Genomic DNA, 18471 nt, shown 5'->3' with positions numbered 1-18471 from the left:
AACATCTGGGCTTGGCCCTGGTCCTGCACAGAGCTCCTACCTCCCCACACCCTCCTGAGCCTAGAGGACCCTCACATCTGGGCTTGGCCTGGTCCTGCACAGAGCTCCTACCTCACCACACCCTCCTGAGCCTAGAGGACCCTAACATCTGGGCTTGGCCTGGTCCTGCACAGTGCTCCTACCTCACCACACCCTCCTGAGCCTAGAGGACCCTAACATCTGGGCTTGGCCTGGTCCTGCACAGAGCTCCTACCTCACCACACCCTCCTGAGCCTAGAGGACCCTAACATCTGGGCTTGGCCTGGTCCTGCACAGAGCTCCTACCTCACCACACCCTCCTGAGCCTAGAGGACCCTCACATCTGGGGTTGGCCTGGTTCTGCACAGAGCTCCTACCTCCCCACACCCTCCTGACCCTAGAGGACCCTCACATCTGGGGTTGGCCTGGTCCTGCACAGAGCTCCTACCTCACCACACCCTCCTGAGCCTAGGGGACCCTCACATCTGGGCTTGGCCTGGATCTGCACAGAGCTCCTACCTCCCCACACCCTCCTGACCCTAGAGGACCCTCACATCTGGGCTTGGCCTGGTCCTGCATAGAGCTCCTACCTCACCACACCCTCCTGAGCCTAGAGGACCCTAACATCTGGGGGTGGCCTGGTCCGCCCAGAACCCCTACCTCACCACGCACTATGGGGCATGGGGTGCCAGCGCACCACTTTACCAGGGCAAACCTAGGCATACAGACACAGTTCCCACACATTCGTGGCAGCTCTCTGACCTGGGGCTGCCCAGGCCTGGGAGAAGCCCTCGTGGCCGTATGGCCTCCCTCATGAGGTCAAGCACAGCTGCTCAGGCTCTAGGACCACCTGGTTCCCCAGGCCTGGGGCCCTAAGGGTTGCACATTTTCCCACTCCCTCCATCCAACCGGCTCCAGACTTTCGGGGAAAGGCCAGGGGAACCAACGTCCCTTGGGTTGTCTTCCTGGTCACTGATGTTGGGTGCCTCTCTGTATTGCACAGAGCCATGAATCCAAGTTTCACCGGCTCAGCTGGGAAGCAGGGTCTCAGGGGGAAAGCGCTGCCCAGGGGCATGACCTGGAAACCCACAGAGCGGACCTGCCTGAGTGCCCACCAGCAGGCCTCCATGTGACAGGGACAGGCGTTCACTGGGCGGCAGGGTATAATTCAGAGCTTTCCCTTAGAAGTTGACCTGTTTGCAAAGCACAAGGCTACCCTACCTATTTCATAAAGGTTCTCGCCTGCCCTCAGGGAGCAGCCACGGGGCCCTGCTGGTGCTTGGAGAGGAGGATGGAAAGGAAGGACCTTGTGGGTGCAGGAACTGAGAGCCAGGGGGGCAAGGGTGGTGGGCTGCTCCTTCTCAGGTGCCTCTGAGAACAGTCCTAGGCGGCTCCCTGGGTGCCTGCTGGCAGCCTCCCAGGTCTGCTTCCATCTCTGCAGAACATTCTGCTAGGCTACATGTGATTAAAAGTACATTTTACTCACAGTGTTGGAAGATCATGAAGCACATGCTACAGCACGTATTAATCTCAGGATTCTACACATGCAGTAAATTAGAAAGTTCATCAATCAGCTAAAAAGAGCTTGCTCCCTAGCTGTTGTTTGATGTGTGAACACTCATCCTGGAGCACGAGGATTTACTGTATCAATAGAACCACGCAGCGGGAAGTGTGCCACCCCGCCCACCCAGAGCCCAGGGTGAGACCCTGAAGGACACAGGAAGATCAGGAGTGAGTCCACCTGGTGTACCTGGCACAGAATTGCTGATGACCCCAGCTGGGCAAGCGCTCTCCCAGGAGCATTGCCCCAGCCCAGGTAAGTGATGATGGTGACAGTGAAGCAGACACATCCGTGATGGAGACGACTAGACGGCCTTCCCTCCTGAGTCTCAGGAAACTTTAAGCCAACTTACAAAAATATGAAGGGCAGAGCCAGTGGCAAGCCAACGCTGGGTGTTCTGCTGGCCAAGGAGTGTGCCTCGGGGCCACGAGGCCTGAGGCTGTGGAGTTCTGGGGTATGGAAGGGGGGAGGCAAGCTGGCCCAGCGAGTCTCCAAGACACACAGGTAAGGCCAGCTGAGCCTCTCTGTGGGCAGAGGATGCTGCTGGGTCCAGCCCATCCCCAGGTGTTAGGGCTCCAGCTCTGTACCTGAGCCCATTCCTCAGGCTTTACCCAGAGCAGGTAGGGGCAGGGGCAGCCCTGAACAGCAGCAGCTCTGGCCTGCAGTGGGTCCCTGGGCCACGCTGATGCCCTAGTGCAGGCTGACAGCTGGGACTTCACTGCTCCCAGTCCCTCTTGTGTGCAGGGCATTAACTATCTTGCTGTTGACCACAGTGAACAAGCCCCCTCGGGCCTCCTTCAAATCACTGCAGAGCCTTGTGGAAACAAGTAACAGGCTGTGTTATCTCCCAAGAAATCAATTTGACATTGTGTGCAGGGTGGAAGTCATCCAAAATAACACCCGGGTTCTTAAAGAGACAGAAGTGACTTTCTCAGAGAAGCCTTGGCGTGGCTTCAGGGCAGAATGCAAGTGCTTTTCCTTTGATAATACAGATCAAACTAAACTTAGTCAAATCCATTCCTTATAATAGGAGAAACGTCCCTTCCTCCATGCACCACTTAGGGTTGTCAGGTGAGATTTTCTAATGAGATACTTGCTCTGCTTCTGTTCACTTCAGACACTCGGGACATCCTCAAGAGCACTGTCCGGCCCCAGGACAACCCGCTCCAGGAATGCCGGCTGGATGACCCCTGCATCCCAATGCCTTCTTCTGTCCAGCAATCTAGCTACTTCTAGAGAGGGCAGAGAAGCCCCCTCCTCTCCTGGCCCCTGTCACTAGGGAAAGTGACCATCTACACATCCAGACCCTCTGAGCACAGAGAGAAGCCCCTCTGCCTCCACCAGCCCCCTCCTCCCCCTGTCACTAGGGAAAGTGACCATCTGCACATCCAGACCCTCTGAGCACAGAGAGAAGCCCCTCTGCCTCCACCAGCCCCCTCCCCCCTGTCACTAGGGAAAGTGACCATCTACACATCCAGACCCTCTGAGCACAGAGAGAAGCCCCTCTGCCTCCACCAGCCCCCTCCCCCCCTGTCACTAGGGAAAGTGACTGTCTACACATCCAGATCCTCTGAGCACAGAGAGAAGCCCCTCTGCCTCCACCAGCCCCCTCCTCCCCTGTCACTAGGGAAAGTGACCATCTACACATCCAGACCCTCTGAGCACAGAGAGAAGCCCCTCTGCCTCCACCAGCCCCCTCCCCCCCTGTCACTAGGGAAAGTGACCGTCTACACATCCAGACCCTCTGAGCACAGAGAGAAGCCCCTCTGCCTCCACCAGCCCCCTCCCCCCCTGTCACTAGGGAAAGTGACCGTCTACACATCCAGACCCTCTGAGCACAGAGAGAAGCCCCTCTGCCTCCAGCAGCCTCCTCCCCCCCTGTCACTAGGGAAAGTGACCGTCTACACATCCAGACCCTCTGAGCACAGAGAGAAGCCCCTCTGCCTCCACCAGCCCCCTCCCCCCCTGTCACTAGGAAAGTGACCGTCTATACATCCAGACCCTCTGAGCACAGAGAGAAGCCCCTCTGCCTCCACCAGCCCCCTCCCCTATGTCACTAGGGAAAGTGACCATCTACACATCCAGACCCTCTGAGCACAGAGAGAAGCCCCTCTGCCTCCACCAGCCCCCTCCCCCTGTCACTAGGGAAAGTGACCATCTACACATCCAGACCCTCTGAGCACAGAGAGAAGCCCCTCTGCCTCCACCAGCCCCCTCCTCCCCTGTCACTAGGGAAAGTGACCATCTGCACATCCAGACCCTCTGAGCACAGAGAGAAGCCCCTCTGCCTCCACCAGCCCCCTCCTCCCCTGTCACTAGGGAAAGTGACCATCTACACATCCAGACCCTCTGAGCACAGAGAGAAGCCCCTCTGCCTCCACCAGCCCCCTCCTCCCCTGTCACTAGGGAAAGTGACCATCTACACATCCAGACCCTCTGAGAACAGAGAGAAGCCCCTCTGCCTCCACCAGCCCCCTCCTCCCCTGTCACTAGGGAAAGTGACCATCTACACATCCAGACCTTCTGAGCACAGAGAGAAGCCCCTCTGCCTCCACCAGCCCCCTCCCCCTGTCACTAGGGAAAGTGACCATCTACACATCCAGACCCTCTGAGCACAGAGAGAAGCCCCTCTGCCTCCACCAGCCCCCTCCTCCCCTGTCACTAGGGAAAGTGACCATCTGCACATCCAGACCCTCTGAGCACAGAGAGAAGCCCCTCTGCCTCCACCAGCCCCCTCCTCCCCTGTCACTAGGGAAAGTGACCATCTACACATCCAGACCCTCTGAGCACAGAGAGAAGCCCCTCTGCCTCCACCAGCCCCCTCCCCCTGTCACTAGGGAAAGTGACCATCTACACATCCAGACCTTCTGAGCACAGAGAGAAGCCCCTCTGCCTCCACCAGCCCCCTCCTCCCCTGTCACTAGGGAAAGTGACCATCTACACATCCAGACCCTCTGAGAACAGAGAGAAGCCCCTCTGCCTCCACCAGCCCCCTCCTCCCCTGTCACTAGGGAAAGTGACCATCTACACATCCAGACCTTCTGAGCACAGAGAGAAGCCCCTCTGCCTCCACCAGCCCCCTCCTCCCCTGTCACTAGGGAAAGTGACCATCTACACATCCAGACCCTCTGAGCACAGACAGAAGCCCCTCTGCCTCCACCAGCCCCCTCCCCCCTGTCACTAGGGAAAGTGACCGTCTACACATCCAGACCCTCTGAGCACAGAGAGAAGCCCCTCTGCCTCCACCAGCCCCCTCTTCCCTGTCACTAGGGAAAGTGACCATCTACACATCCAGACCCTCTGAGCACAGAGAGAAGCCCCTCTGCCTCCACCAGCCCCCTCCCCCCCCTGTCACTAGGGAAAGTGACCATCTACACATCCAGATCCTCTGAGCACAGAGAGAAGACCCTCTGCCTCCACCAGCCCCCTCCTCCCCTGTCACTAGGGAAAGTGACCATCTACACATCCAGACCCTCTGAGCACAGAGAGAAGCCCCTCTGCCTCCAGCAGCCCCCTCCCCCCCTGTCACTAGGGAAAGTGACCATCTACACATCCAGACCCTCTGAGCACAGAGAGAAGCCCCTCTGCCTCCACCAGCCCCCTCCCCCCCGTCACTAGGAAAGTGACCGTCTACACATCCAGACCCTCTGAGCACAGAGAGAAGCCCCTCTGCCTCCACCAGCCCCCTCCCCCCTGTCACTAGGGAAAGTGACCGTCTACACATCCAGACCCTCTGAGCACAGAGAGAAGCCCCTCTGCCTCCACCAGCCCCCTCCTCCCTGTCACTAGGGAAAGTGACCATCTACACATCCAGACCCTCTGAGCACAGAGAGAAGCCCCTCTGCCTCCACCAGCCCCCTCCCCCCTGTCACTAGGGAAAGTGACCATCTACACATCCAGACCCTCTGAGCACAGAGAGAAGCCCCTCTGCCTCCACCAGCCCCCTCCTCCCCTGTCACTAGGGAAAGTGACCATCTACACATTCAGACCCTCTGAGCACAGAGAGAAGCCCCTCTGCCTCCACCAGCCCCCTCCTCCCCTGTCACTAGGGAAAGTGACCATCTACACATCCAGACCCTCTGAGCACAGAGAGAAGCCCCTCTGCCTCCACCAGCCCCCTCCCCCTTCACTAGGGAAAGTGACCATCTACACATCCAGACCCTCTGAGCACAGAGAGAAGCCCCTCTGCCTCCACCAGCCCCCTCCCCCCTGTCACTAGGGAAAGTGACCATCTACACATCCAGACCCTCTGAGCACAGAGAGAAGCCCCTCTGCCTCCACCAGCCCCCTCCCCCCCTGTCACTAGGGAAAGTGACCATCTGCACATCCAGACCTTCTGAGCACAGAGAGAAGCCCCTCTGCCTCCACCAGCCCCCTCCCCCCCTGTCACTAGGGAAAGTGACCATCTACACATCCAGACCCTCTGAGCACAGAGAGAAGCCCCTCTGCCTCCACCAGCCCCCTCCCCCCCTGTCACTAGGGAAAGTGACCATCTACACATCCAGACCCTCTGAGCACAGAGAGAAGCCCCTCTGCCTCCACCAGCCCCCTCCTCCCCTGTCACTAGGGAAAGTGACCATCTACACATCCTGACCCTCTGAGCACAGAGAGAAGCCCCTCTGCCTCCACCAGCCCCCTCCTCCCCCTGTCACTAGGGAAAATGACCATCTACACATCCAGACCCTCTGAGCACAGAGAGAAGCCCCTCTGCCTCCACCAGCCCCCTCCCCCCTGTCACTAGGGAAAGTGACCATCTACACATCCAGACCCTCTGAGCACAGAGAGAAGCCCCTCTGCCTCCACCAGCCCCCTCCCCCCTGTCACTAGGGAAAGTGACCATCTACACATCCAGACCCTCTGAGCACAGAGAGAAGCCCCTCTGCCTCCACCAGCCCCCTCCCCCCCTGTCACTAGGGAAAGTGACCATCTACACATCCAGACCTTCTGAGCACAGAGAGAAGCCCCTCTGCCTCCACCAGCCCCCTCCCCCCCTGTCACTAGGGAAAGTGACCATCTACACATCCAGACCCTCTGAGCACAGAGAGAAGCCCCTCTGCCTCCACCAGCCCCCTCCTCCCCTGTCACTAGGGAAAGTGACCATCTACACATCCAGACCCTCTGAGCACAGAGAGAAGCCCCTCTGCCTCCACCAGCCCCCTCCTCCCCTGTCACTAGGGAAAGTGACCATCTACACATCCTGACCCTCTGAGCACAGAGAGAAGCCCCTCTGCCTCCACCAGCCCCCTCCTCCCCCTGTCACTAGGGAAAATGACCATCTACACATCCAGACCCTCTGAGCACAGAGAGAAGCCCCTCTGCCTCCACCAGCCCCCTCCCCCCTGTCACTAGGGAAAGTGACCATCTGCACATCCAGACCCTCTGAGCACAGAGAGAAGCCCCTCTGCCTCCACCAGCCCCCTCCCCCCCTGTCACTAGGGAAAGTGACCATCTGCACATCCAGACCCTCTGAGCACAGAGAGAAGCCCCTCTGCCTCCACCAGCCCCCTCCCCCCTGTCACTAGGGAAAGTGACCATCTACACATCCAGACCCTCTGAGCACAGAGAGAAGCCCCTCTGCCTCCACCAGCCCCCTCCCCCCCTGTCACTAGGGAAAGTGACCATCTACACATCCAGACCCTCTGAGCACAGAGAGAAGCCCCTCTGCCTCCACCAGCCCCCTCCTCCCCTGTCACTAGGGAAAGTGACCATCTACACATCCTGACCCTCTGAGCACAGAGAGAAGCCCCTCTGCCTCCACCAGCCCCCTCCCCCCCTGTCACTAAGGAAAGTGACCATCTACACATCCAGACCCTCTGAGCACAGAGAGAAGCCCCTCTGCCTCCACCAGCCCCCTCCCCCCTGTCACTAGGGAAAGTGACCATCTACACATCCAGACCCTCTGAGCACAGAGAGAAGCCCCTCTGCCTCCACCAGCCCCCTCCTCCCCCGTCACTAGGGAAAGTGACCATCTGCACATCCAGACCCTCTGAGCACAGAGAGAAGCCCCTCTGCCTCCACCAGCCCCCTCCTCCCCTGTCACTAGGGAAAGTGACCATCTACACATCCAGACCCTCTGAGCACAGAGAGAAGCCCCTCTGCCTCCACCAGCCCCCTCCCCCTGTCACTAGGGAAAGTGACCATCTACACATCCAGACCTTCTGAGCACAGAGAGAAGCCCCTCTGCCTCCACCAGCCCCCTCCCCCTGTCACTAGGGAAAGTGACCGTCTACACATCCAGACATTCTGAGCACAGAGAGAAGCCCCTCTGCCTCCACCAGCCCCCTCCTCCCTGTCACTAGGGAAAGTGACCATCTACACATCCTGACCCTCTGAGCACAGAGAGAAGCCCCTCTGCCTCCACCAGCCCCCTCCCCCCTGTCACTAGGGAAAGTGACCGTCTACACATCCAGACCCTCTGAGCACAGAGAGAAGCCCCTCTGCCTCCACCAGCCCCCTCCCCCCCCGTCACTAGGGAAAGTGACCATCTACACATCCAGACCCTCTGAGCACAGAGAGAAGACCCTCTGCCTCCACCAGCCCCCTCCCCCCCTGTCACTAGGGAAAGTGACCATCTGCACATCCAGACCCTCTGAGCACAGAGAGAAGCCCCTCTGCCTCCACCAGCCCCCTCCTCCCCTGTCACTAGGGAAAGTGGCCATCTACACATCCAGACCCTCTGAGCACAGAGAGAAGCCCCTCTGCCTCCACCAGGCCCCTCCTCCCCCTGTCACTAGGGAAAGTGACCATCTACACATCCAGACCCTCTGAGCACAGAGAGAAGCCCCTCTGCCTCCACCAGCCCCCTCCCCCCTGTCTCTAGGGAAAATGACCATCTACACATCCAGACCCTCTGAGCACAGAGAGAAGCCCCTCTGCCTCCACCAGCCCCCTCCTCCCCTGTCATTAGGGAAAGTGACCGTCTACACATCCAGACCTTCTGAGCACAGAGAGAAGCCCCTCTGCCTCCACCAGCCCCCTCCCCCTGTCACTAGGGAAAGTGACCATCTGCACATCCAGACCCTCTGAGCACAGAGAGAAGCCCCTCTGCCTCCACCAGCCCCCTCCCCCTGTCACTAGGGAAAGTGACCATCTACACATCCAGACCCTCTGAGCACAGAGAGAAGCCCCTCTGCCTCCACCAGCCCCCTCCCCCCCTGTCACTAGGGAAAGTGACCATCTACACATCCTGACCCTCTGAGCACAGAGAGAAGCCCCTCTGCCTCCACCAGCCCCCTCCCCCCCTGTCACTAGGAAAGTGACCGTCTACACATCCAGACCTTCTGAGCACGTCTCCTGAGGAACTCAGTCCCCGGAGCCAGCCTGTGGCCGGCTCTCAGCATCTGCGAATTACAGATAGATAAGGAAACTGAAGTAGAGAGCTTGTACCCACTGGCAGAGGAGGTAGGACCTGGCCCAGGCAGTTTGCTGATGCATCTGCACCCTGAGCTTGTTCCCTCACTCTGCACAAGCCCTTGTGCAACAGGCAGCGCCCCCACCCGGAGGAACACTGTTCTGGGTCCTTGCGAGGTCTGAGGACCCCCCAGAATCTCTGCTCTTTACAGATGATCCCAGTCAACCCAGCTCTGCCAGCAGACGTGCCTCGGGGTGAGGAACCCCCTGGCACCCCCAGATAACACCAGAGCTCTACCTCTCACCTCTCCAGACAGGAATGGGGCAGCGCTGCGAGCCCCTTACACATCCTGGCAAGTGGTCTGGGGCCTCCGCTCTGCACACAACTTCTCAACAGCGAACAGGAAAAGTCTGAAAACTTCCTTGGGTCTGGGGCTGCCTCTCCCGCGGAGAGATATATAAGGCTCTGGCCCAGCCCCCTTTGGCTCTGGAGACCAATCCAGGGCTGCAGAGGAAGCTGCAGCAGGAGAGGGCTGTGCTGCTGGGCTGCCACCCTCCCCTGCTGAGATCTCCTCAGTGTGGCAGGGCTGGCTGGGGTCCCCTTACAAAGGACCTTGGTTCCGACTCCAAGGTCAGGCCGCCACAGAGACTGGAGGCGGGAGGAGGCCCAGAGCCAAGGCCAGAGTCCAGCCACAGATGAGACAAAGTGACCTTTATCAAATCAAAGCACTTATAAATGTGTGTATGTGTGTGTGTGTGCGTGTGTGAACATATGCACATGTATGTGTATGTGTGTATATGTGTATATGCATGTGTGTCTATATGTATGTGCATGAATGTATGTGTATGCATGCACAAGTGAATGTGTGTATGTATGACTACGTATGTGTGCATGAATATGTATATGTGTGTATATGTGTGTATATGTATGAGAGTATGTGTGTATATGTATATGAATATGTATGTGTGTGAATGTATGTGTATGTATGTGTGTACACATTTATGCCTGTATGTATGTATATGTGTGTATGTGTATATGTATGTGCATATGTATGGATGTGAATGCATGTGTCTGTATGTGTCTATGTTTATATGCATATGTGTATGGATGTGAATGTATGTGTCTGTGTGTATATGTTTATATGCACGTGTGTATATATGTGTATGTATTTGTGTATGTATGTATGTGTATATATGTGTTTGAGTGTACATTTATATATGTGTGTACATGTTCTTTGTGTATGTGTATGTGTATGAGTATATATGTGTGTATGTGTATATGTATGCATTTGTAGGTATGTGTCTACGTGTGTATATGTACGTGTATAAGTGAGTGTGTATGTGTGTGCATTTGTCTTTGAACAACGGCCCTCTCTGCTTTTTTGCAACCCTACCCTAAGCATAGTCAGTCACTTGGATGTCCAAATGGATGTCCACAAATACTGAGACTGTATCCAGGCTCTGCTGCTCACTGGCCAACTCAACAAAGGCCACTAATTAATCATGGCTGATGACCTGCAACTTGAGGGAAAAGGAGCAGATGACTTGGGCCTTGGTGAGAGAAGAGCAGAGGACCTGGGTCCTTGTGGGTGAAGAGCAGAGGACCTGGGGCCTTGGTAGGAGGAACAAGGGGACCTTGGGCTTTGGTGGGAGAAGAGCAGAGGACCTGGGTCCTTGTGGGTGAAAGGCAGAGGATCTGGGGCTTTGGTGGGAGAAGAGAAGATGACCTTGGGCCTTGGTGGGAGAAGAGAAGATGACCTTGGGCTTTGGTGGGAGAAGAGAAGACCGCCTGGGGCCTTGGTGGGAGAAGAGAAGACCACCTGGACACTTGGTGAGAGAAGAGCAGAGGACCAATGGCTTTGGTGGGAGAAGAGAAGACCACCTGGGGTCTCGGTGGGAAAAGAGAGAACCCCACCTTGATTGGTTCGCACTGTTAACAATATTGCTTTATTATGGCTGCATTCACGACAAGCTTGGTCTCTAAATATCCCTGCTGGACACTAGAAGTGGGAAGCAGGGCCTTGTGGTAGCTTAGGCCTGAAGCAAAGCCTGTGATAACCTGGAGCTGCACAGGGTTATGAAAGACGGTTCTGCCCACAGCGTCTTAATCTGTTCTCCACGAACCTCAGTGCTTTGAAACTATCAATAGAATTCAGAGTACCATGTCCTTAGGTAGGGAAAAACACATTCAGTCCATCTCCCTCCAAAAGTCCCCAGGCAACTTTTCTAGCACTGCTCAAATTCCAAATCCAAAGTCTCCACTGAGGCATGTCCCTGTAGGAAGGCAGAAACACAGCTGCATACTGGCAAGCTGCAGGGTCTCAGGAAAACATGTCCCTTCCAAAGGGTGGAAGAGCACTTAAAAATGACAAAATCATGGAATTCGCAGGGAAATGGATGGCACTAGAGCAGATTATGCTTAGTGAAGCTAGCCAATCCCTAAAAAAACAATACCAAATGTCTTCTTTGATATAATGAGAGCAACTCTGAACAGAGCATGGAGGAAGAGCAGGAAGAAAAGGTTAACATTAAACAGAGACATGAGATGGGAAGGAAAGGGAGAGAAAAGGGAAATTGCATGGAAATGAAGGGAGACCCTCATTGCTATACAAAATTACATATAAGAGGTTGTGAGGGGAATGGGAAAATAAACAAGGAGAGTAATGAATTACAGTAGATGGGGTAGAGAGAGAAGATGGGAGGGGAGGGGAGGGGGGATAGTAGGGGATAGGAAAGGTAGCAGAATACAACAGTTAATAATTGGGCATTATGTAAAATTGTGGATGTGTAACCAACGTGATTCTGCAATCTGCATTTGGGGTAAAAATTGGGAGTTCATAACCCACTTCAATCTAATGTATGAAATATGATATGTCAAGAGCTTTGTAATGTTGTGAACAACCAATAAAAAAAAAAAAAGAAAAAAAGGAAAAAAAAAACCAAAGGGTGGAATCTGTGGGTGTAAAGGAGGATCAGAGAAGAGTGGGGCTGAAACCCAGCAGATATGGAGCTCTGCCGCTGTGTCTGGCACTGGGACCCCTGCGGCAGCACATGGGCCACAGGGGCCTGGGCTGTTGGCGAACAGGACTCTGACCTTCCGTGCTGCCTACGGCTCGCCTCCAGCCTCACCTCTGAATCTCGCTGGAAGCCCGGGGACCTCGGAAACCTGTGTCTCCCAGGGCATTTAGGGTTTTCTTAATAATTTTTTGATATTTAATTTTTTAGTTGTAGTTAGACACATTACATTTGTTTTATTTATACCGTTGAGCCACAACTCCAGCCCCGGCATTTAGTTTCCAAGACCTCCTTCCTGGGCCTTCCCTGACTCCTGGCTGAGAACAAGGGTTTCAGAGTGTTCCTGACTGTCTTTGAAAACACGTCCTCATGGTTAGATTTGGATCCTGGAGCGCACAGGCCACATCCTCAGGGCTGCTTTGTCCCCGTGGCATGGCATTCAGAGGCGCATGGCTGGTGACCTTCACTGCCATCACCGGTGTCTTTAACTGGCTCCTCGTGGTGAGCAGAGTCTGGGGTTCTTCCACAGTAAACACGCTCTTTTATTAACATGTGGCCTGAAATGAAAGATGTGTGTCTGCCACCTACGTCCAGGCTCCTCCTGGACTGTGAGCAACTGGCTGCACCAGCCCTCAACAGATCATTCCCAGTGGAAGTAGGGTTCTGTGGAAATTTCTAGGTAAACAACTATGTTGTTTTTAAGTAAATATTTGAACTGGTCAATCAATATGTACTCAGTTCTAATCCCAATCTTTTACATCTGCCCCCTGATCTGCTTCTGGCCAGAACCTTGAGTTCTGGGTGGAGTGAACGGGGTGGGAGCAGGATGGCCCAACTGGATCCTGGGAGAAGGGCCCTGCTGGCCACAGCATGGTCACGAGTGGCCTTCATCAGAGGAAGCCCCTTCCCCCCCCTGCTCTCCTGAGTACGTCTTCATCGTAAGCACCCTTCTCCAGAGACGGTGGTATTTCCCTGCTGTGTTCAGCTGGTGAGTGTGGGCTGGCCACTGTAGACCAATCTGCAGTCTGGAATGGAACTCACCTAGTACTGGTTTGATCTCCAGTTTGTGTCTTTCTTGATTCAATTGCCCCTGGCCTCTGAGGGACATCTGCTCCTGAATCACGAGGACTGTGGACCTGACACCCTTTTCTTGGTAATAAATACCCTTGTTCATTGTTCACATCGGAGTCGGTGAGCTTGTGAAGTGAGCTGTGAGGTGTGCCTTGCTTCTCCACTTCATGACAGAATGCTCTACTTCTCCACGAATGTCGTGACATCCATTAGGGAATTGTCCAGGCGACGTTGTTCTCTGGGGGAAGAATTTTGAAAACAAAATCAATTTCTACTTCATTTATCTGTTATTGCATAATAAAGCAACAAAAATTCAGTGACTGAAAGCTAGCGTCTTGCTGTAGGCACTCCTGTGCTTGTGGGTCCTGCAGGGCTGCATTCTCCTGGAGGAGGCCTTGCTCCAAGTCTGCTCTTGCTGGTGAAGCCCTGAACACTCTCTCCAAGTGACACAGGGTGGAGGGTGTCAGGATGCCAGGGCCCAGGATTACACACCGTCATCAAAAGACTGACAAGAACAAAGCAACAGGAGGAAAGGCTCATTTGGCTCACGGCCAACGCCATTGCTGTGGGCCTGGGGTGAGCAGGTGTCATGGTGGAAGGGTGTGGAAGAGAAGAGCTGCTCAAGACATGACGGCCAGGAAGCAGAGAGCACAGCTCACCAGGGACAAGAAAGAAACCCCAAAGTCACGTCCAGGGACCCCCCTCTCCAGCCATACCCCACCGGTCTACAGTTACTACTCAGTTAATCCCTTCAAGTGGATTAATGCCCTGACTAGGTTAAGGATCTCATGACCCGATCACTCCACCGCTGAACATTGTCTCACAGAGGAGGTTTGGGGGGCACCTCATCTAAACCATAACAAGTGATAAACTACTTTCAAACCCTGCATGCAAGTTTTGCTTCATTTTAAGTAAAAAATATGGGCACTATGGTCCAGCAACTCTGTTTTAAATATTTACCCAGGAGAAATGAAAAGATACATAAAAACAATAATTTGCACTTCTTAACCTCATTTATAATAGTCAGAGACTGGAAAGAATCCAGAAGAATACCAAGGGGAAATGGACATTCGGGCATGTGCATACTCAGGGAACCATTCAGTCGAAGTGAAGAAATGGCTGTGAGACCTGCAAAGCCGTGGATAGAGCTCAAGAGTATGTTGAGCCAACCCAACCTGCCAGAAAGTGGGTGTGCTCTGCACTGACAGGAAATCTAGGCCTGGATCGTCAGGCTGCAGCTCAGAAGGCAGGCAAGGCCTCAAGAGGTGGAAATGAGGGGCTTTAGGTATGCTGGAGAGATTCTGTGTTTTGCTGGAGATGCTGGTTTACCACTTACCTAATTCTCCACCCAAGACTGATGCCTTTCAGAGTGAATGAATGTGGCTTCATCAGACCCTGTGAGCTGGGTGCACCCTGACCCTGGGCTTGGCGTCCTGATCTCAAGTCTCCCCAGCTCATAGCGCCCCCCGCTGGCTCCTCGGGGAGACCAATGCTGTGTGAGGGTCCAGGTGACAGGGTCCAGTGGGGCACAAGTTCTCCCTCTCAAGGTGTCTGCTGCACCTTTCCAGAGCCGGACAGTCTCCACAGGCAGCAGCAGTCCACAGTGCAGGGTGTATTCTACTGCCCGTGGAGCAGAGGGCCCGGCTTTCGACCTGGGAGAGCCTACCTCCTGCACTAGCTGGTTAATGTTGCAGAAGACACGCAGACACTCCAAGGTAGGATGGAGCATGGCCTGACAGCTCTGTTAGGCACGGAGCACAGCTGGCACAGCACAGCTCTGGTCCCCAGCGTCTGAAGGGCTGAGGATCCTATAGGACGGTTTGCCAGTCCCAGACAGTAGAAGATGTAGTAGCAGCATTTACCAGGAGCAGCAGGAGACCTGAAAAGCCAGGAGCATGTTCCTTCGGCCACGACTCTGCAGGCTGAACAAAAGCAGAGCCAGCTGCGGATGCAGAACCCACCAGTCCTGTTCAGGTCTCCTCCACTTCTCAGAATCTCCCGCCGAGGCAGGCCTCCCGGCTCTCCCTGGCTCTGCCACACACCTCCCAGTGCTCGGCATGTCTCCAGAGCGATGGCACAGCTAAGTGTATCAAACACACTGCTCCCAATTGCTTGGAATTCGTACTGCAGCAAATTCTAACACTCACGGAGAAAGAAAGCCACGGATTCCAAGTGATTTTTATTTTTTGGCAGATGTTTAAAACAACATTAGCAGAAACAATGATATTAGCAACACATGAGAAAGCAAATTGAAGTGCTCACAGAAGATTGTGATTAGCCTCTCTCTGGGTGTCAATGTGCTGGTGAAGGAACAGAGAATGCAGCCAGATGGACTCACTGAGAGCAAAACTGCAGGCTCACCCAGCAAGAGTGCAGAGCCAGCAGCACACAGACCTGTGCTGGGGCTCAGCCGGCTCTGTGGTGTTCATCTGACAGCCCTCTGTGCCAAGTCCAGCCGTGTGGACGGAGCACACGGGCACCGTTGCTGTGGGGAGGCCTGATTCCACAGTAGCTCCTGTCTCGGCCTCCCACTGACTCAGCTCTGCACTCCACAGGGCTCAGAGATCCCGATCCACTCCCTTCTCACACCTGCCAGATGATCTAGGTAGACAGGAGGGAGAGAAATTAGAGGGAAGAGCTAAGAAACCTAGGCTCACACGATTGAACATAATCTACTGAGAAGGTTTTCTCAGAAAAACAACAATGAAAATGTTTATCCACAGAAAATGTCCAGAAATGCAATCAGAATTTTCAGATTTAAAATTTCTCCATTTAGGGGATGGTGTGTCGTCCTGCTCTTTCTTACTCCCCTCTCTGGGCCATACCCTACCTTGGAGCCTCAAGACTGTGTACCTGGACTGCAGCTCGTCCACCCACCAACCTTGGGCACCACCACAGCGGCACATGGCCCAGAATCCAGTGCCCACCCAGGCAGGGTCAACGCCGGGGGTCTCACAGAGTGCCTGCTCCTTCAGGACCCACCTTCACTTTTCTCTCTGATGCTGCTGACTCTTCACGCCCCCACCACCACTTCACTGTCACCAACGTTTGCTTCCCCAGCACATGGGAAGGTTCTGGCAACCGGGAACCAAGATTTGTTATGATCACCTCTTCTGAAGGCCTGGCGTAGTGTTCTCTGTATCTTAGTTGAGGAGTCAAAAAAAAATCTTAACTGTTAATCACTACTTTGCAAACAAAGGAACATTGTTTACCTCTTAGATTTTCTGACTATGCATCTGTAAAAATGGGAGTGTCAATACCAACTCAGATGACCTGCGGTGAGGACCAACTGTGACCATATGTGCCATATTTAGGGGGCACTTGACCCAGTGTGCTCAGAAAGTGGCACTCTGCAGCAGGCCTGCCCGGAGTGGTGACGTGCAACGAGGCCCTGTCCGGGTAGGCTGCACAGACCATGCCTTCCCCTGGCCTGTGGTTCCTGCACAGCGGCCCTCTGTGTGAGCTTCTGGATGCCGGGACAGCCCCCACCAGCAGGTCTACAGAGATTCATGCTCCCCACCCACTTTTCTCTTGCACAACTTGCAAGAGTCTAGGATTACGCGCTGGCCCCTCTGGGATTGACTGGGACAATGAACTTTCCCAGAGACATCAAATAGCATCTGGATAATTTTAGGAAAATGTTTGATGGGAAAATTTGGGTTTGTTCTAGTGAAAAGCATGTTGGGCTTCCGGGTTCTCAGAATCGCCATAGAATGCCCTTCTTTTCTCTAGCTGTATCACCCATGGCCTGGGGGCCTTGCCAACGCAGATCAATTTAGCATGGATGTGGACTGTGGTTCATGTAGTCCACTGTGGACGTGGACCCTGGCACACAGAGCCAATCATTCTGCGTCCGGCCTTACTAAAGCGTGTTCAAGTCACCTACTCAGGCCTCTGGTTGTGGGATTAGGTTGGTGGATTGGAGGTGCTTTTGCACACTGCCTTTGGCTTTTTGTGTACTCAGACAGGAATCCCGTTCATTTACTGATCTTGCCCTCAGGTCTGGCACAGCACTGGCCCGGGTGGGTGGCCCTCGAGTGGTTGCCTTTCCATCATTTGATGCAGGTCCTGCTTCCCTCCTTCACCGCCCGCCCCATGAACTTGAGCTCATCGAACAGTCTCCAGGGACAACCTTGCTTCTGCTTCACCGTGGAGACCCTGGACGGGTTGTCCCTGGGGCAGGCACAGCTGTGGGGTGGGCAGTGCCCTTCTTTCAGATCCACAGCTGCATCTCCTCCTGGTCAGTGGGTGGCAGGCAGAGATAACTCCCTCCCCAGGCCCCTGCCCGTGGCCTCCTGGCCTCACCCCTGCTTTCCCAGTGGACTCATCTCCAGGGACAGGGATCAAAGACTCTTCTGCTTCTGAGTCTGACACACAGGGCAGGCTGCAGGCACAGCAGAGTGAGTCCATCCCAGATGAAGGGATGAAAAACCTCCAGGCTCCAGAGGTGAGGTGCCATGTTACGTCTGGGACCAACCTGTGGCCATTTTAGCCCTCACTCTGAATATGGCCACCAGCACGGGACAGAGCCAAGTCCAGTTTACCCATCTAAATGTCAAGGAAGAAGCTAGAGAGCTGTCAGCTGCTCCACATGGGGCAAGAGCTTGCCTTCTCCCAATGCAGGGAGGTGACAGTCCTGTCTCATGACAAGGGCAGAGACGAGCAGAAAAAGACAGTGTGCTCTCAGTCTTTGGCTTCACCAAGCTTCCTGGGAGACGCAGCTGCCAGATTGGGAGGAGGCTCTGGCTCTTCAGGGCTCCATCCTTGCTCCCAGGCTGGAAGGCTGGGTGAGGGGCAGGCAGCCTCAGGGCTGTCGGCTTCCAGGAGAGAGAAGCCAGAGTCTCCTCTGGGAAAAGCAGACAGTATGGCTCCTACCTGAGCAGCTTTGAGCCCCGTCCCCACTCCTCCCACATCTGTAGCGCAGTCTCTGAACAACCACATTTGTCCTCAGCCTTCTGGTTTGTTTCTCACAGGGAAGGTCCTCCTTTCAGAGGGTCAACAAGAGACCCTCCCTGGTTTCCTCTGGCCCTCCCCTAAGGTGCGGGGAGGGCCGTGTAGGGCTCTTCAGGACACGTAGATGAGCTGACACCATGGAGCACTGGGAAGTGCTGGCTCTTGGCCTTCTCTCAGCCTCCCCGGCTCAGCACATGGTGTTCCTGATGCTAGGTCCAGCGCTGCAACAGATCCCAGGCCAACACGGGCACGAAGCGGGCAGCTCAGCCCAGTCCTTAGTTTAACGACTCTGGGAGAATCGGGACCAAAGGCCCCAAGGATAACCATGGGGTTCCCCAGTCGGGTCTCAGCCTTTCTGCAAAAACTGTGAACATGAAGGTGCTGCGGAAGAATAGTCTGCTGCTCATTCAGAACAGAGGCAAGGCACAGGGACACATGTGGCTGACGAGACATTCTGGAAGCCGTCACCACAGTTATCACAACTGAGGCAAAGAGAAGAGCCA

General features: G+C 54.9%; 1 protein-coding gene across 1 annotated transcript in view; it reads right to left on the bottom strand.

Moving 5' to 3' along the window:
* The window catches only part of LOC101958830 (regulator of G protein signaling 5), a 41892-nt gene extending 32374 nt beyond the window's left edge, over nt 1-9518 (bottom strand). The window contains exon 1 of the mRNA XM_078022219.1: nt 9235-9518. Within this exon, the coding sequence (XP_077878345.1) occupies nt 9235-9278 (44 nt within the window). The 5' untranslated portion in view covers nt 9279-9518. The remainder of the gene's footprint in view (nt 1-9234) is intronic.
* Nucleotides 9519-18471: the final 8953 nt, after the last annotated feature.

This window comes from Ictidomys tridecemlineatus, chromosome 10 (genome assembly GCF_052094955.1).
Source record: "Ictidomys tridecemlineatus isolate mIctTri1 chromosome 10, mIctTri1.hap1, whole genome shotgun sequence".
Taxonomy (NCBI): Eukaryota; Metazoa; Chordata; class Mammalia; order Rodentia; family Sciuridae; genus Ictidomys; species Ictidomys tridecemlineatus.
The sequence above is the reverse complement of the archived record's forward strand: the minus strand, read 5'-3'. Positions and strand labels throughout refer to the sequence as shown.